This window comes from Boleophthalmus pectinirostris, unplaced genomic scaffold (genome assembly GCF_026225935.1).
Source record: "Boleophthalmus pectinirostris isolate CB_2022bp ecotype Guang Dong unplaced genomic scaffold, ASM2622593v1 HiC_scaffold_2, whole genome shotgun sequence".
Classification (NCBI taxonomy): Eukaryota; Metazoa; Chordata; class Actinopteri; order Gobiiformes; family Gobiidae; genus Boleophthalmus; species Boleophthalmus pectinirostris.
Window position 1 is genome coordinate 12758355 of NW_026571152.1, and position 19967 is coordinate 12778321.

Below are 19967 nucleotides of genomic sequence, written 5' to 3' on the forward strand. Positions count from 1 at the left end.
GGTTACTCTAGAACCAATACAAGTGTAAGAGTGTCCTGGGGATTCAAACTGTTTTCTGCTGCTGTTTCTGTATTATTGTGTATCTGTGTGGGCTCTAGAATGCACCGAAATATATGACTGAAGTCAGAGGTTTAGGGTTCATTTATTTATTTTGTTTGGCAGTGATCAGCTCATTCACACATATATAAATCTGATTCTGGAAAAGTGACAGTAATCTGATCAGTGGATAGTGCGGATTAAAAAAACATTTACAGCAATATATATAATATAATACAGATAATTTGCACAAACGTTAAAGATATAACTTTGATGGAGCCATATCCGACCCTGTTCCTAGTCATGAGTACCTAGCTAGTGTAGTGCACATGTTTAAAATAAGGAGGCTGATCCAGACACAGAGAGAACATGCAAACTCCACACAAACTCAACTTTAACCTGTTTAAACAATAAACTGCATTTGGCGTTCTCAACAGGGTCCAAATGGAACTTGGTTTCACTGATGGTTTCACTTTCACAAGGAGAAAAGGCTGAACCGGGGACTGGAGTGTCTGAGTTTGAGTCTGATTTATCACCTCAAGCATGCTTGAGACAGGAGCAGCTCCTCTCTCTCTGCAGCAGTCCACGGTCACAGTAAAAGTGGAATTAAGTTTTTAAAAAAATGTTGGGATCATATATATTTGTATGAATGAGCAATGCAGAGTTGCTCTTTGACATGGTCATCTGACAAGGAAATTTAGAGCTTAATATCACCACAGGTGAAGGAAAAGAATGTGATGATGTCACACTCCCAGATGGGGACAAGAGACAGTTTTCTCTATTGATTACATTACATTGTTCTTTGTCATGATATATCTAAAAAGTAGATCCACAAATGTTTGTCTTAATCAGTTCTATTAGTGACTAGACCTTTCAACTTGCCATAATACAAAAAAAAAAAAAAAAAGATATAAAAGTAACATTTTAACAATATTCATTCATTCAGTATTAAATTTTGGATGTTCTCATGTGAAACAAGTTTGTCGATCAACTGATGTCCTTTCACATGGTTCATGGTGTTTGAGGTGAATGATGCACAGTGCATTGGACAAAACCGAATCAAAAGTAAACAGCTCTAATCTAGTGCCTCTGGATTTGATCCAGAGTGCAGAAACATATGTGAAAACCACCTTAGAAATGAGTCTGTGTCTTGTCGATGAAGATTTTCTATTTTGAACCAAAATGACAACACTAAAGGCTCTGTGTAATCCCTCAGTTGTCCAGGTATGATCCATAACAAAAGAAACATTTAGTCCTGTCAACTGGACCAAGTTTTAGAGTGAAGACAACAGGCGCTCACATTGGGAGTAAAATCTTTATTATTGAAGCTTTACTGAACCCTAAACAGATAATTATGCAAAACAAACCAATGTTATTGTCATCTCATTTTACAGATGCTTCATGTGGAGCCATGTTTAAACTTTTATGAACCACTGATGGTTATTTAAAGCACCCATATTACAGAATTTTCGGAACTATGTTATAATGCCGTTTCCTCATCACAAACATAGCTGGGGTTGTGTTTTGTAGGGCAGGTTAAAACCAACATTTTAAGACCAAAATGATTAGCCTGACAGCTGCAGGTACAGAGAGTGGCCATGTTTTTTTTCAATAAACAATGAATTAGAGCCAATGGAGCCAAATAATGCCAATGCTCACTACTTGTTCATTTACAACCTATGCCCTAACCCTATGGGATGAAAGAGCTTTAGTAAACTTTATGGCAGGTCCAGACCAATGTCCCACATTTATAGGTTCCCTGTTGTTGCCAGAGCCAGGTAAATGATATCATGGTAGATGACACATCAGTTCTTTTTAATGATCATTTTTATTTGATAGTCCTATGATTTGGACACATTTGTTAATTACATATATTTTTTATGGATATAATCTGTCTGTAATATGGAATACAATGAGGTTCTGATTTTTATTAGGGTTTACTGGTAACGCCCCACCCCTGTCCAAGTAGTTCTAGTAGATTTAACAGTTAAACATATGATGCAAAATTAATCAAATTTGAATTCTAATGTCTATTATAATTGTAAAGGTATACTTTAGATGTGCACTATTAAATACAGCTGTAAAAGTAGTTTTGAGTGTCTTTTGCAATTCATCAATATTGACAGGACAAAAGGACACAATTATTCCACTTAATTGTTTAATGGACATATTGATATTTCACAAAGTCAAGAGTTTTGAAAACAGAAAAGGAATGCAGGGTTTGGAAGAAGCTATTTAAGCATCCGTGAGAATGTTGCTATCCAGCAGGATTTTCTCTCCTGGTTTGAAAGCTGGCATGCCCAAATATGGGCAACTTGCACAGCGGAAGGCATCTCCAAGGTAGCACTGATGTGGGAACAATAAAGGGAGGGGAAAAAAAAAAGAACACATTTTGTTAAACAAACTCTCAAGTCTTTTTGCTACAATCAATATATTATTAGATGGGCTCATATACTTACACTTCCACAGGCAGATTTTGGTAGATTATTGCTCTGTTTTCCCTTGCTTTCCTGCTCTAGCTCCTCAGCCAGTCCACACGTGCTAACAGACAGACAAAGCAAATTATAGTAACATCAAAACCTCCCTTGCAAATTGCCATTTATATAAACAGTAGTTTAAGATTATTGTACTATTCCTGTCTATGAATTGATAGACACTCCTGGAAAACTAGCCTCCTCACCAGTTCTTGCAGGCCTTCTTCTTGCTTGTTCCCTGTCCACAGCTGGCCGCTTTGAGTGATGCAGGCTCTGGCTTCTTTAGATCCTCTTCATCCAGCAAAGCATCAGAATCTAATAGATCCTGCAAAGAGTGCCACTGAGTGTGACCTGTGGACCCTGTGATTGTAATGCTTCATTCCACAAGTGTCAGTGTTGAAACTCACCACATCATCATCTGCCATATCATTGGCAGACAGCGTCCACATCTTGGCAGTGTTGGAATCCAGAGCAGCTTTTTCTGAAAAATCATATATTGCAAACATACTTCATACACAACAAACCAAAAACACAAGGAGTTTATAACTATAGAGTCATACCAGGCCTCTTTGTTGTTTTTCCAAATGACAATTTGATCTGGCTTGAAGAGCCCACCTCAAAGTTAGGTTTTGAAGCAGACAAGCGTGTCCTCCGCAGTCCATTTGTCCCGAGAGCTCCCTGTGCTGGACTCTCCTGGACAAACAACAACAGGCTGGATTATTTGTTCTAAGCATAAAGGTTTCCACAATCAAACTTTTTTTCAGGGCCTATGTACAGCATGTAGAACTAAAATAGTCCTAATTGTATGTCAATATATGCAGTTTGGAATAATAAGTTCGGACCCAAAATATAAAAATATATATGAAGTGCACTGCAGTGTTTTGCCTTGAGCCATTTTAAGACTCAAACTTTGCAGCGGATAAAGAGTGCATGTTAGAATAAGCAATTATTTTAGTCAAACTGGAGAGTTTGTTTACCTGCTTTACATGTTTCAGAGCCTTCCAGTATCTTCTTCAGAAGGGTCACGTGATGGTGTAGTGACATGTAGCGATGTGTAGGCTCATTTGATTTGTGGTTCTTATTCTTTAATTGCTCATTTGTCTGTATATTACATCACATTTGTGAACTGGTGGTATTCTGTCACATTCACAAGGGATGCAGAAGAATCCCGTAGATAAGACACATCAAAACACCATCACATGACGCTTCTGAGGAAGGCTCGGGGAAGTAGCTAAAACATGTAAAGCCGGTAAACAAATTCTTCTCTTTGACAAAAAGAATTGTCAATTGTTTAAAACTGAAGACAAAATTAATCTTTCCCAAAGATGTGCCAAACATTCTAGAAGAGAATTTCACGTTAATATTCCTTCCCATTGTGCCCACACTGACCTCTGTGACTGAAACAAAGCCCGACAATTTGAGATCCGACTCCAGCTTCTCCCTTTCTGAACCTAATATCAACAGTATAAGTTAATCCAAACCAGAAACCTCCTAGAGAGAAATGTTTTCAGTTATTTACTTGTCACAGGCTCCTCTAGAAGTAGTTTTCCGCCAGGCCTAAGCGCTCGGGCCATCTCCGAGAGGCCCTCTACACTGTGGCTGGAAGAGGTATCCGACAGTGAAAATGAGAGCACCCAGTCAAAAGATGACGCCACATGAGAAGCTAAACAGGGCAGGGAAAGCAGTCAAACTATACAGATCTGTTTAATTATGAAATCAAATCACAATCATGTAATTTGAAACCTGACTAATTAGCCCTGGTACAACTAATTCATTTTACTCAACTGACTCACATAAAAGCAGTTTTTCTGCATTTTCCACTGACACTTTTCCCTGGGTGCCGACAATGGCCTGCACGTCAGCTGCCATCTTCTTCAAGACTTCTGGGTCTGAAGGCTGTGTCCACACCAACAGCACCCTGTCCCCAGATTTAAGGCCAACATCCGACACATTTGCTGCAGAGAAAAGAAATCATTGTGTTTATGCATTTATGCTATATTTTATTACTTTTACACCTTTATGTGTCATAACTATTCAAATGTGTATTCTAATATTCTAGTTATATAGTTAGATTTAACTCTATTTTGAATAAAAAAATCTCCTGCTGTTCTTGAACTCTGTGTTGCAGCACTGGACAGTACAGCATCGGGCATGTGACAGAGGGTGACATTAGACATATATATTGCATAAACACTGCCATATATTGCAGTGTTTATGCAATATATCACCATCAGGTGGTTTTAAAAAGGGACTACAAAATAGTAGAATTATTATTGCTGGGCTCATTCATTAAAAAATCTGAACAATAAATTGCAATTAATTCTCAACAAATAAGAGACAGCAGCAGAGCCACAAAAAATTCAAAGTTATGTGAATAAAACAAATTACAACCTGTTGTGCAATAAAATAAACAGGTAAACATGTAATAGTGCTGTCAGTAGGGTAAATGCTTCATCAAAATGATACCACAAAAAATTATCTTTTGGTTTGTTTGTTTGTTTGCTTACTTGTATTGGAACAAAACTAGCTTAGCTACCAAGCTAATTTATATCTGTAGTCCCTAGTAGGCAGGGGACAAAACACAAACAGCATACCCATAGAAAGTTTGTACACACAAGGAAAGTTTAAAAAGTGTTTTTTTCTAATGACCACTTGACTGGTATGCTATCAGCCACAGTTTAAGTTGAGTTTTAAAGCTGAGCAGTACGGGGCACATCCTTATGTGGACAGGTAGTCTGTTTCAGATGTGACTGGCCCTCGAGTTACAGTATATTCCCCTATTTTCTTTTGGCAGATATCAAATGGGTCAAAAACATGAACACCTGGCTGACACATTTTTTTGTATAAATCTAGGACAAATCATTGGTTTTGGGTAAATCTTCTGAGACGGGGGCTGTTCCAGGTAAATATCTAAGTCTGAGTCTAAATAGGGACGCCTGGTCACACTACTCTGGACCTCACACCTTTGAGAGGGGTGACAAAAGTCTGACATGGAAGGTGGAGCTAGTCCATGTAGCACTTGCTTGTATCCAGAATTGAAAAACAAATTCAAAGCTTAAAGTGGTTTCTTTCAAACAGATCTTTAGAGAGTACTAACAGTAATTAAAGGTCCTATATTACACAAAATTGACCTTTAAACCTTTAAAACATGTTGGAATATTGTTACCTCCTCAAAAACATACCTGGAGTTATGCTTTGTTTCATTCATACATATCTGAGTTACTTATTATTAGCCTGTCTACATCTGTAAAACTGGAAACACTCTTGTAATTATGTCATGAAGCTGTAGTTTTCAAGTTAACAGCTACCTTTTACCTTTTCTTCAGCAGAGATTGGCTATTCTTGGGATGAAATCACCCAAATGATTCAAGTGAAGGTGTATGAAGTGTAAAGACACAGTAGAACACCTCCTGTACTACCACATGACATCACAAGGTGGAACAGTGTTTTCAGTTTATGAGAATGACTATATGCAAGATTTGTGTGTTTAACATGTGTGAATGAAACAAAACACAACGCCGAGTATGTCTGTAATGACGAGACAACATTATAACATAGATCAGCCTTTCGGGACTTCATCGTCAAACAATATCACAAATAATACACCAAATATCACAGTACGTTCAGTTCAGTTGGTCCATCTGTTTGTAACCAGTGACAGTGGGTCCAATTGTAAAAATATGTAATAAAGTAGATTACAGGCTTAGGTATGTTTAACTGAGTCCATCTCTGGACGCTGATCATCATATCTGAAGGAAATTTGTCTTATACCGAGGTTATAGGAACATAAGAGCAGTGTGCAATAATTCAGAGCTATGGTCAAAGTGGGGCTGACTGACCATGTTCTTAGACAAAATTACCCCTACAGTCTACAGCATTAGGATAGCTATTGTTCCTTGTTCTAGCCAAAATGGAAATAAACTTTAGTTTTATGATACGAGTAGTTTTCTAATGAACTGACGTGACGCAGATGAACCATGGAACCGGTCAGGTCAGGTCAGCTCATGTTCAGCCTGGCGTCACCTGTCCTTAGACCCGGTGTCCGGCCCTTTAGCTACACGGACATATAATCAAGCGTTCACGAGTATAACTGTTTATAACAACTGTTCAAACACTGGACATAAAACAGTACCTTCACACGCGTCCATCAGCTCGACCTCAGTGTGCGCATCCGTGTTATCCAACCTAAATAGAGAAATCGCTTTCCGGTGGAGATTTTCAAAATAAATCCAAATCTTAAGAACAGAAATCTTTTAATTGGCAAGAGCCGTAACACCGGCTGCTGTAAAGAGATATTTTAAATATATTCAACATACAAAATGCGTTGACTGATGACTGCATGGAATCACAACCTTGTTCGTTGGGTAGGTTTGTATTTGGCATGCGCAAATGCACGCTGCGCACAGGGCTGCGCAGTAAAGACGCAGAGGCGGTAGAGCAGCTGTCATGGCGGCACTGGTCCGAGCTTTGAGAGCAGGACACGGAGCTGGAAGGGCACTCCGGGTACTGCCCAGAGGTACGAAGGAACTACTGTCTGTACTTGTGATAACGTGTAGACACTGCGCAGAAAACGTGCCCTTGTAGTGCAGTTTACACAGACATTGACTTAAATGTAGCACTGGCAGCAAAAGGTGATAATGAAGGGCATCGTGGAATAATGCAAACTTATGACATTCCGCAGTCAGTGCCATAGGTCTATATGAGTGGGGGGCTAGAGGACCTCTTGGAGGTTGATATCTTATTGTTGTAAAATTGATTGGAACCATGCTGACCTAACAGAATGCCTACTACACGTATACGTGTTAGTTATTATGGCAATGAATCATCAAAACAACGTGATTCCGTCATTCATCATTTGGTGGCAGACAAATGTCAGACTCTGTAATTGTAATAATTTATATATACAGCATGCCTATACGTGAATGGTATGCCTAATCATAAGTAGCACTGGTCATTTTCTTTTACACTTACTTTTATCATGGTGATACTTTTGATTAGATAATCTGATGTTCTTACCTTACATTACCTTGGTTCTTATTCTCTATTATTTGATGTTGTATGAACAGTTTTAGCTCCACACTGTGACCAGAAGTGCATGTTCCATGGTGCAGTTCTGAGACTGCAGGATGAATCTAAATGTGACAAAGCAGCCTCTGCCACAGCCAGTGCCACCCATCATGTGCACCATGACTTCCAACAGGCTCCACCGGAGGATGCTGTCTCAGAGCAAACCTCAGACGAGGGCCACAGGCCCAGCAGCAGGTAATACAGAATAACAACAAAAATTAATTTGTGATTTGATTCCGGGCTTTGACATAAGGCCATTTCAAACTTTGGTTCTATTCTCACTGTTGGCCATACTGCCCTGCAAATAAAAAACACAGTACCTGTGTTGACAGTTAAACTGAGGAAAATGGATTTATAATTTATATGTTTTCCCTCTTCTGTATATCATTAGTGTACCTCCAAGGGTGTGTTTGTGTTACCATATGTTGAGTTAATATTTATCAAATACAGCCATTACCACAGATTTGACCTTTGACCTCTGAATGTACTGTTAAAGTACAGAAAATGAGGTGGTGTGAGAAAACAAATGGAATAAAATTAAAAATATGCCTAACCTGGGCATCACAGAGGTATATTCCACTCTTCTGAAGCATTTGGATGGAAAGCTATCCATAGGAATGATAGCGAGGATTTAAGTTATTGGCTGTAGCACCTGTAGCCACTTTGGCTCTGTTTAGTTTAGCACACAAATTCCACTACAAGTGCTTAAGTTATGGAGCTATCTGCTGCTGGAATATAAGAATATACTACCATTCAAGTTAGCTGTGAGCAATTGCTGTGAGAATTAGTGCTGTCATGCGATTAAAAAAACTGAGAGATTAATTAATTATGATCTGTAATTAATTAATCTCATTTTAATCTCACCTAAAAATTGCTGAGAAAAGCCTTCAATTTGAGGTATTTTCATTTAAATTCATTATTACATTATTGTGGCAGATCAAAAGACTGATATAGATTAAAAAAAAGTGACTTTATAAAGTCATTTATTGTTTAACAAATCTCTCCAAATTGGCTGTTGAGCCCAAGTCTCCATGAATAAGAAACTGTTTGCTGTAAAGTAAAGATGAGGAAATCTGAACATAATAACTTTTGTCTACTTAAAGACAATAAAAAGTCCAGTCTTTCCTTAACCATATAAAAAATATTATTGATAGAGAAATTCTTTATATATGAGATCACTGGTTTTAGTCCTTGTTTTAGTCCTGGTTTAGACCTGCTTTAGTCCTACTTTAGTCCTAGTTTAGTCCTGGAATGGATTAATCCTGGTTTTAGTCCTGGTTTAGTCCTGGTTTAGACCTGGTTTAGACCTGGTTTTAGTTCTGGTTTTAGTTCTGGTTTTAGTTCTGGTTTAGTCCTGGAATGGATTAGTCCTGGTTTTAGTCTTGGTGTTAGTTCTGGTTTAGAGGCGCACAGGAGGAAGCGCGGTTTACGCAGCGTACGCGAGAAAACACGATCCACACGCGGTGCACGGGAGCACGTCGGTGTCCGCGCAGTAACTACGGAAGGAAACGTGGTCCGCGCGTTCTCAGGTTAATGACGATGATGAAGGTGTGTGTTTGTGTGTGTTTGTGTATAGGACAGTAGTGCAGACATGAGCCTATGCAGGTTGTTTTCACCAGTGACATTTAAGTTGTAGGCGATATTATATTTGTTATTTTCTTTTATATTTCACGTCGGGAGAAGAATTTCCAAGACACGAATGTGTTTTTACCTGTGCACTGCTGACTCTGTTCTACTGGCTCTTCGACCTCGTCCATTGTGCGACTGACTAACGTTAACATGATGTTTACGTCGCTCTTACTGCGCGTGTTTTGTGTGGGTTTCCGGCAATGAGTGGAATTACCGAAATAAAAAAAATTTATAAATGTGTTTTTTGTGTGTGTGTGTTGTTGTTGTCCCAACAACACATAAAAACAGGTTTTATAATAAAGCAACTCGCATACAGAAACAGTAAAGTTAGAGATTAAAAATGAGATTAACGCGATTAAAAAACATAACGCGCTAAATATGACTGTAATTAATTAATCGCAATTAACGCGATAATTTGACACCCCTAGCTTTTGAGGCCCCGTTGTCACGCATTTGCAATAAGTCCAACTTGAGATGAGGTTACCATGCCTTTATATTTACACTTCAGTACACAGTGGTTGTTTTACATTGTCCTAACTTAATTATTTGCACCTCTACTCCAGTCATGCCATGCTTTCCTATTGACTGCTGACTGCTTTTTCCCCTTGCTTGCCATGGTTGCTAATCCAAGCTTGCTAAATCAAATGATCAAATAACTTTATTTGTTCCAGCGTGGCAATTCAAACTGCAGACCTTAAAAACAAACATTCACCATTAAAAGGACAATACAGGATCATTCATTTGTGCTGAACATGTACAAACCGGTGGAAGCATCTTTTGCTGTTTAGAGTTTGAGAGCTGGATGGTCCTGTGTTCTGCTTTGAGTCATGCAAGTGGGGGTGGAGCCTATGTCCAGAGGGCAGCCGCCCAAAGTCTGTGGTATATGATAATGTGACTATTCCACACCCACCCCTCCTATTATTTAGTCTACCTTTCAGTTAGGTTAGGTTAAGTTAGGTTAAAAAGCCTTTAAAGCAAATATAAAGACCCATTAATGTACATTAATTGTCCTTTAATGTAAAATGACGATGCTGACCTTTTGTTCTTTTCTAGTTTCCAGGAACAGAGTGGAGAGCAGGATGAGGAGTATGAGACTGAGGAACAGCTGCAGGCAAGAATCCTGATTGCAGCGCTCCAGTTTGTACCTGTGCATGGCTGGTCTATGGAGGCCATTGCAGCTGGGGCAGAGGTCTGTATAAGACTAATTAGGATCATGATATCTGTAAGCAGGGCCAACATCTGAATGTGTTTTTTTTTTTTCCAGAGCCTGGGCCTATCCTCTGCTTCCACAGGCATGTTCACCGGAGCCGGAGACCTGGTGCTTCATTTCATTGCCCACTGCAACTCCCAGCTCATTCAGATCCTCGCAGAACAACAGAAGCAGGTCCAACTAGGCCAGGCAGAGTGAGCACTCTCTATCTGAACTAGGGATGGGCATGATTAATCGATTAATCGATAATTGATCATTAAGAATTTCATCGATTACGTTAATTTTAATCAACAAACCGAATGCAGTTTGCTGTGCGTAGCGTGACCAAACAGGTCCGTACATGTGTCTCTCTGCACTCAGAAGGAGCGAGCAAACACAAACAGTCGGTCAGTCTGCAGCGTACCGAAGCACAAATACGTATTTAACGATGATTTGTACAAGAAATTCCACGCTTACCGTTACGTTCGGGACAAGTGTGAGTCCATGTGCACAGTGTATAAAGCAACACATATGTTTCGGTGTCCAGTGGGAAAAAGTTTTGCCAGGTGAGAGTCGCGCAAGGTCGATGACGAGTCCCTACGTACGGGCAAATCTGGTCACACTAACCTGTATTCCACTGAATCATGTCTTTTAATCTGACAGAAGTTGACCGCATCAGCGACACAAGAGCTGTTTTATTTCTTCGCTTAATTTATGCAAATTAGCGATGCGGTTTTAAGTTTCGTTTCTGTGAGAGTTGCGCAAAACTGCATTAAACACATTATAATTTCAAACGGATTGATGTGGCTCTAGAGTCATTACGGTTTATATGTCGTAAAGTTGAATTTATTTATGCACATTAGTAGTGCAGATAGTAATAATAATGATGATCATTTTAATATAAAAACGTTAATGATTAATCAATAATCGATCGTTAATTCTTCCGACGATCGATTAAGAAAATTTCATCGAATGCCCATCCCTAATCTGAACCCTTTTTAGATGTGACCAACAAGGTTTAACTTCAGCCTCAGGTTCGTGCTAATTTAATTTCAGTCAAACCCCGTAAAAAAAGTTCACCAAACTGAAATTATCCCTAATGTGACTTTAAACGTTAACATTGTTGGTGCAAGACTGCCTATGTGTAGTACTTCAAAGCTTTCCACTAGGTTTAATGAACTGCATGAGGTAAAGATTCAAGATTAGCATAAATTGTTGATTTGAGTCCAGCCCTGTTCTTGTTTCAGACCAAAGAAGACTGCAGACTTTCTGAAAGATGCTGTGGAGACCAGATTAAGGATGTATGCACCTTACATTGACACATGGCCCCAGGTACAGCGTTTTGTGTGTGTTATATGTGTTCTGTTGACAGCTGACATACTGTTCAAAGTCAGTGATATTGATAAGGCATTCTCAAAGTTAGAATACTTTGTCTGCGTCTTATTATGGAAATGAAGGAAATATATATTGTAACTACTGAAATGAGGATTAAATTGCTGAATGGTGATTTCAAGACCCTGTAACCTAACTACCGTATTTTCCGGGCTATTGGGCGCTCCCTTAAGCCTCCAACCTCATCAAAAAACGACTGCGCACCCCGAATCCAGAGCGTCCTAGCATGACTTCAGTAAACTACAAAGCCACACCAGCTGTAGCACACGCAAACACGCACAGAGCAGACAGTGACTGCACAGCGAAAAACACCTGCACCCACACTCATCACTCTACGCGGACGAGGAATTGAACAGAGGAACGAACTGAAAAAGCGAGTGCAATGTGCCACTTCTAGACACAACTGAACAACTAAGTCACTGCGAACACGCCAACAATCCAGCAGTCCCAGACAGCACCCTCCCTTTGTGCCACAATTGAACAAAGCCGAGAGTCACCGTGAACGCGCCAAACAAAGTCCGACTGACCCGTCCAACTGACCCATCCAACTGTTGTGTTTCGTTTAAAGTCCGGTGCGGTTTATTTGTGAAAAAAGTTCGAAAATAGACCATACTATGAGAGTGCTCCTTATAATCCAGAGCGCCTAATAGTACAGAAAATACGGTACGTTAACTTTTTAATCCTAGTGCTCCTTGCACACACATATGTTATAAATAGTTTTCCTGTAATAGCTGCATTTAAAATGAATTGCTTATGTGAAAATGCTTTATGTTGTTTAGGCTATGAGTCTCCTGCTGCTGCCTCAGAACATCCCTGAGGGTCTGAAGCTTCTGTCTTCACTAGTGGATGACATATGGTACTATGCAGGGGATCGCTCCACAGATGTGAGTGCCACTCTCAGTCCATTTTACTTTGACTTTTAATATACCCCTTTTTACCCTGGGTGCAATGACCACAGAGATAGTCCCATGGTTTTGTTATATCTTGCTCAAAATTGTTTTGTTGTTGATACAAAACTACTGAAAACAAAACAAAACAAAAAAAAGCTCCATGAACCAACAAGTCATCAGTCACAGCCAGCAATTTGCTACATTATACAATCATATACAAGACTACTGTAGCCACAGCTGCCCTGGGGCAGACTGGCAAAAGCAACCAATCTTCACCATCATGAGTCATATAATAAATTAATTGACATTTTAATTCATAAAGTCAGTTTATTTCCAATCTGTTTTTTGTTGTTTGCTTTTTTCCCTTTAGATGAATTGGTACACAAAGAGGGCTGCGCTAACAGGCATCTACAACACCACTGAACTGGTGATGGTGCAAGATTCTTCTCCTGATTTTCAAGAGACCTGGGACTTTCTCCACAATCGCATACAAGATGTAGTGAACATGGCCAGCACAGCTAAGCAGGTACAGAGCACAACTCCGCTTGTATATGGCGGCTCTGTGTCCTTGGGCACTACACTTAACATGACACTAACTGGTATAGGTATTAGTAATTTCTTTTTTATTGTATTTTACAACAAGAATAAATACATTTACAAGACAAATAGAGGAAACAATAGGACAAGAAGGTGGAGCTTGAACAAATCAATTATATATTGTGATGCATATGTCCCTGGATATGTTTGTCCTGTTTGATCCAGGAGCAATTGAATTTGTCAATTTCTATGTTGGTAGTTTTCAAATATATATTTTACTTAGATGTAATTATTCTCTTGGAAGGGAAGTTTCCATGGCTAAACTTAAAAGTTGTATAAATGAATAGTTTTGAGTGCCTAATGAATATAGACCAGTGCTATATACCTATGTGACCATTTACTTGAAGTTATGATTATAGATGTGAACATTGAAGTGAAATTTGTTCATCATGACAACGTTTTAAAATATGTAAAAATTATTCAGGTGCAGTCGACAGGTGAAGCAGTTGTACAAGGGCTTGTCGGAGCAGCTGTAACGGTATGTCAGATTTAAAATTGTGTTGCTGAAGTTATTGTTTAACATTTTTTGTTTACTTTGTATAACATTGTCCCCTCATCAAAAACATGACTGAAAAGGTTTTAGATGTCATCCATGCATGTTTCAGTAATTTCATGACCTCTCCCGTACCCTATTCCATCGCTCCTTGTAGTTAGCTGTAAGATTCTGTGCAATGCTCAACCCACAAGCCTATATTACCCATGCTCCCACATGACAATTCTCCATCTATAAAAGAACATGATATTAAACTGTACACCGCAACTTTACAAAACAAATGTGATGTGCAGTAGTTTCATTAGTGGGACACACACTCATTATGATGTAATAGTACTCTGAAGGAGTGATTTTGCGTAAGGAGCAAAGAGATGTTATTTTTTTGTTTTTAGTAAATATAGCATTTTCAAAGCAAAAGGTAACATGATGATCTAAATATGCTAATGTCCCATACAAGTAAAATACCCCCCTTATATTGTGACACTGATGGTAATATTATTATTTTTGTTTGTTTTCAATGTGACAGTTGAAGAACCTGACTGGGATAAACCAGAGGAGATGAAACTGTGCTAATTGGAACATCTGTCACTTGAGATTGTGAAGGATCACCTCAGATCAAATTGTTATGCATCATGTGGTTGGTTTCAAATGAATCACTCTCATAAAGCCTCTTCTTGCCCATCTACAGCTGCGATTCCTGAGGCTTGTAAACGACAGTATGAAACTTGTGTAATATATTAAAACTTAAGTAACTACTTGTAAATAAACTACATTAGCTACATGTGTTGATCATGATTGATTTATTTATTCAAATAGTACAATATGCATTTATTTAAAAAATATATATGGTAATGTTTAAATGCAGATTTTTCTTAAAATATTGCATGTTCTAGGGTCTAGTTCTAATCGAAAATGAAAAATGCAATGTTATCAGTCAGCATTTGTGGAGATATTTGAACAAATGGGCTTCTCAGCAAAACAGGTTAGGTTAACACTTAACCTATCCACCCTCTCTGAAAAATATCTGAATTTCTTTCTTTTTAAATTATTTTTATTTGAATGGACCCCAAAACAATGTCTTTTTTTTTTTTAAATAACTTATGTAAATTTCATTTTCATGTGTATGAAAATGCCCATCCTATGTTTAACATACTGTAATGCTTGTATTTTTTGTCAATCTTAAATTAAAAATGCAAATACAAACACACACACAAACGTCACAAACCCCAGAGCCCGCCTTCGTTTAGCGACATAGCCAATCACAAACCCCAGAGCTCATCTTCCTTTGTGGCTGCAGCCAATCACAAGCACGAACAAGCAGCGGTGGTGAGAAAAGAGGAAGTGTTTTCGCGGCGTAAGCGCAGAACATGGTGCAGAAGCATCGTAGAAATATAGAGATAGCCTGCCCAGTGTAAAACAAGACTTTAACGATGCCGTATGCTAACCAACCAACAGTAAAAATCACGGAACTTACCGACGAAAATGTGAAATTTGTCATTGAGAACACCGATTTGGCGTAAGTTCATTGTTCGCTTACTGATCGACGTTGTATCAACAAAAGCTACAACTAGAGCTATCCTCACTACTAATTTTCTTTTTTGGGGACATTTTTATTGGTTTTATATATTTAGTTTTTCCTATTGTGTAATAAGAAAGACTAAAGGAGAGAGAGAGAGACGGGGACAGAGAGGAAGAAAGCGGAGAGGAAAGAGAAAGGAGAAAAGATGCTAAGCGATGCTAGAGAACATAACATCAGTACACTGAGTCTTGAGACCTCAGACGAAACGGTTTATTTGGGTAGTGTTAAACATTCATACATTTATACTTTTTTCTAGCAAGTTAGCCCATACAGATACATGTGGGCATGTATACCGTGTATCCTTGCTACTTATTTATTTTTGCTGCTAATCCTTATGAACTATATTTGCACTGTCCTAACTGCGTTCAATAACAAAGTTTGATATTTTACAGGGTTGCAAACTCTATCCGTCGGGTTTTCATGTCAGAAGTCGCCACTATAGGTATTGATGTTTGCCGTAATGTTCAAGAATTATCCAAACTATACCTCGTGATATTTATTCTGCTTATTTTCTAATATTTGAAGCTATTGACTGGATCCAGATTGATGCCAATTCTTCCGTGCTTCATGATGAGTTCATTGCTCATAGAGTCGGTGAGTATTCTAGATAATGCATGTTAAACGATTTTTAGTGTATATTTAGTGCAGTGTTTTTACCATAGACTGTAAAGTCTGTGGTTTTTACTGAACCCTGTGTCTCACGTGTGCTGACAGGTCTAATCCCTCTAACCAGTGATGATATAGTGGATAAACTGCACTATTCAAGGGCAAGTATAATTAACTTTCATTTTTAGCTTTAAAAATACATGTAAAATATTTTCTGGTGAATTTTCTGGTGGTTTTGCTTTCCTCCAGGAAGAATTCATTTATCTTTAATTTCTTTTTTTTTTTTTTTAAATACACGGGGATACCAGACTCTCTTTTTGATGGGTGCCCTATTACAATGCAGTAGAGACAAAACAAACAACTGCATAGGTCCATTTACAACATTAAAAACAGGTACAGGTGGGATTATAAATGCAGCTGCCTATCATCAGATTATTAAAATGCAGTAGTATCTTGCACAGCAAGATGGAATTCTTGTGAGTTCACAAACTCCAAGTGAGATATTCAGGCAGTCTATTAAGTAGTTCCTTATAAGTACATTTTATACTGTGTTGTTCTCTTCTGACAGATGGCGATCGCCAGCCTACTTTTAATGGAGTGTACAGTAATGGGTTTTAAATTCATTCAATACAAGACTATGACATGAATTTACGTGTGTGCCACAGGACTGCACATGTGAGGACTTCTGCCCTGAGTGTTCAGTAGAGCTGACTTTAGATGTTCGCTGCACAGAGGACCAGACGCGGCATGTTACATCACGAGATCTTCTGTCCAACAACCCTCGAGTCATCCCTGTGAGTGCCTGCAGTGCAATCATGTTAAAGTGTAACCCTCCAAAAGTTAACTATCAGCTTGTTCTAGTGTTTCAAAGGCAATTTCTGCTCAAATGTAACCCCAGTCTACAAGTCCATTAAACTAAAATTTTGTGTTTGTTTCTCCTGTCAGGTGACCTCTAGGAGTCGGGACAATGACCCCAATGACTATGTAGAACAGGATGGTAAGCTACTTAGTCTACAACTGAATGGAGCTTTTTTATTCAAACAAAGAGTTATAATATAATTATTCAATAAAAAAAATTCCTCAAAAATATTAAAAAAATTATGAAAAAATTTAATAAACCAGTGAATGTCAAAACAGATTTGAAAGTTTTTCACATCATGTAATGGGAGCAATCAAAGCAAAAAAAGTTTCATATAATTACTTGTATAAAATATGGTGTTTAAAAACTATAAAGAATAGTCTTTTTTTCTAAACTGTTTTTGCCTCCTCTGCATACATTGTTTCTGTCAGACATTTTGGTGGTGAAGCTCCGCAAAGGTCAAGAGCTGCGACTCAGGGCTTACGCCAAGAAAGGCTTTGGTAAAGAACACGCCAAATGGAACCCAACAGCTGGAGTGTCGTTTGAGTATGACCCAGACAACGCACTGAGGCACACAGTCTACCCCAGGCCTGAGGAATGGTATTGATTCTGTTTCTTAAATTGAGCTGGAAGGTTTATTTATATCTTATACTTTATAACTATTTTTATTTGCACTACTTAAAGGAACTGGATGTAGCCTCCTACAATATTTTTAAGTTCTTCATGAACTTGGGCTGCCAGTGCCTTAAAGAGGAGGTATAATTTTTCATTTCTTTTGGGTTTTATACCATGTTATAACATTGTTACCTCTTCAACAACATGGCTTAAAAGTTTTTTTTATGGTTAGCTGTAAGACAATTCTCCTTAAATATACAAAAATGTAACACAAAACTGTACACAACAACTTGACAAACCTGATGAGAAGTGCAGTAGTTTCATTGTGTTGTCGTGATAGTGCTCTGAAGGGAGCTAAGGGAAAGTCAAAAAAGCAAAACTTTTATCATATGTTAATATGTTGTTTTTGGTGAAATATAGCATTTTTAAAACTATAGTTTAAATAGGTCATGTGCTAGCAGTTATTATCCTATAGAAGTACAGGTTTTCCTCATTCTCAGTATATGGACAACATATACTGGAGTAGGAGGGGCACTGGTTTATGACTGGCTGCAGGTGCCGAAATTTAAGTAGTGACGATTCAAATTGGAGAGGATCCTTTTAGGTTTAAACCAACTGGATTTCAGCATTAAAACTGACAACCCAAAAAAGAAACTCATGTGAGACTTAAGAACCAAAACACCAAATAATTGGAACATCATATTCAGTGTTTTTGTAACAATGACATTACAATTGTTATCAGTAAAACTTATGTTTGATTTAAACATGTTTACCTCATTTGGAGTGGGGACACGAGTCATGTTTGTGGAATTTAAAATCAAAATCTTATAAACAGTTCCTTTTATATTAAGACATTATACAAGACAAATGGCAGTATTTGAGGTAGGTGCACCATGACGAAACTGGGATACTCATAAAATCTGATCATAACCGGGATACTGATGTGCATTTATATACACTCATTATTAGTAATCCATAACAAGCTGCATTTTTTAGTTTTTAAAAAGACTCACTGAGCTACAGGTATGAGGAGGCATAATCCATTTTGAGTGCATCTAATGAAGCAAAAACAAGACTGTGTGCTCCCATACAATAGCTCATCTCAATATGTGCGATGACATCACACAGATTTGTGGATCGTTTTTCATCTTAATATGTATACTTGTAACTATACTTAATCATAATGACAGGAAAAACGTCCTGGGAGAAAAGAGTGAGTATGCTTTATTGCTTTAAACACTTTAACCACCACTTGACCAGTGGGGCAGCACATACAGTCCCCATTTCCATATTGTATTTTATTTGGTTTATTTTAACGTGTCCTATTGTACAGTGCCCTTTGTTGTTTTGAAAGGTACTTATGTTTGTTATTCAATGTTTTTATTACCTGAACCCTGCACTTGCACTGTTTTCTGTTCAGGCCTAAGAGTGAATACTCTGAAATTGAAGAGGATGAAGTTCAGGCCCCATATGATCCAAATGGAAAACCAGAAAGGTTAGTAAGTTCTTATATTTTGCCTGAAAAGGTTGTAATTGATAAGGAAACATTTTTTCCAAATGAATCATATTGTAAATATAACATACGCTCCTAGTATCTTAAGTTATACAGATAATGTTCCCTCACCAAAAACATGCCTGAAGAGGTTTTTTATGTCGTCCATGCATGTTTGAGTGTTTTACAGATCTCTGATGGGCCATGTTTGAACCCTCTTACACTTTGTACGATCCTATCTCGCACTCAACCCACAAGCCTAAATCACCCATTCTCCTGGACAGAAATTTTCCATAAATATACAAAAGCTGGGTACAAAACAATACATTACAACTATAAATCTGGTGCAATGTGCAGTAGTTTCATAACTGAAATGTACACCAATTGTAATGAGTGTAATAACACTCTGAAGGAAGGCGATTTATTCTGAGTCCCCCTTTCCTTTGCTCTCTATGCTATCCTAAACGAAAGTGAAACTTATTAAACAGGTTCACATGTTGTTTTCAGCAAATATTGATTATTGAAGTGTAAGCAAATAATATCCTATAGTGTAATACCACGTTTTTAAATTATTTCTCATTTCTTCAACAAGAAGATATGGCATTTATTATGAAAGGCCTTCAGATAGATTTGAGAAGAATTGAAAGTGTTAAGCATGTAAATGTTGAAGCACTATAACTATAACATGAACAGTAAGGGCGCTATTCGTGTAATCAAATGAGCAGTAATGGTGCTTTTATGTGCAGGTTTTTCTACAATGTGGAGTCATGTGGCTCTTTGCGACCAGAGACGATTGTCATGTCAGCGCTGGGTGTCCTGAAGAGGAAACTGAGTGATCTGCAAACTCAGCTGAGCCATGAGATCCAGAGTGATGTCCTAACCATCAACTGAGCTCACACATACTTACTACTGTAGCTTTTTTATGAATTATTTTCAAATAAATATTCTGTGGAATTTACGTGTTGCCTTTGTCTCATAGTTTTCTTAATGGAAAAAGTACAATTCCTTTCATTTAGGTGTTTACCTTATTTCACAGCAGGACTGTTTGA

The 19967-nt window shown here is 38.1% G+C and overlaps 3 protein-coding genes across 3 annotated transcripts; 2 read left to right on the forward strand and 1 right to left on the reverse strand.

Moving 5' to 3' along the window:
* Positions 1-2177: 2177 nt before the first annotated feature.
* Positions 2178-6863, reverse strand: ciapin1 (cytokine induced apoptosis inhibitor 1). The gene is made up of 9 exons (XM_020934733.2): positions 6643-6863; positions 4304-4465; positions 4030-4173; positions 3900-3961; positions 3071-3203; positions 2918-2991; positions 2717-2835; positions 2496-2577; positions 2178-2382 (listed from the first exon to the last, which is right to left on the reverse strand). Exons 1-9 carry the CDS (start codon positions 6656-6658, stop codon positions 2272-2274), a joined length of 903 nt encoding a protein of 300 aa, XP_020790392.1. The 5' UTR covers positions 6659-6863; the 3' UTR covers positions 2178-2271.
* Positions 6864-6867: 4 nt separating this feature from the next.
* coq9 (coenzyme Q9 homolog (S. cerevisiae)) lies at positions 6868-14548 on the forward strand. The gene is made up of 9 exons (XM_020934734.2): positions 6868-7026; positions 7577-7772; positions 10260-10395; positions 10471-10610; positions 11643-11727; positions 12567-12671; positions 13048-13203; positions 13699-13752; positions 14294-14548. The coding sequence occupies exons 1-9, from the start codon at positions 6957-6959 to the stop codon at positions 14327-14329; spliced, it is 978 nt and encodes a 325-aa protein (XP_020790393.1). The 5' UTR covers positions 6868-6956; the 3' UTR covers positions 14330-14548.
* A 525-nt stretch (positions 14549-15073) lies between these two features.
* On the forward strand, positions 15074-19876 carry polr2c (RNA polymerase II subunit C). Its single transcript, XM_020934728.2, has 9 exons — positions 15074-15283; positions 15739-15788; positions 15872-15940; positions 16061-16113; positions 16618-16746; positions 16898-16949; positions 17243-17411; positions 18847-18921; positions 19665-19876. Exons 1-9 carry the CDS (start codon positions 15198-15200, stop codon positions 19807-19809), a joined length of 828 nt encoding a protein of 275 aa, XP_020790387.1. The 5' UTR covers positions 15074-15197; the 3' UTR covers positions 19810-19876.
* Positions 19877-19967: the final 91 nt, after the last annotated feature.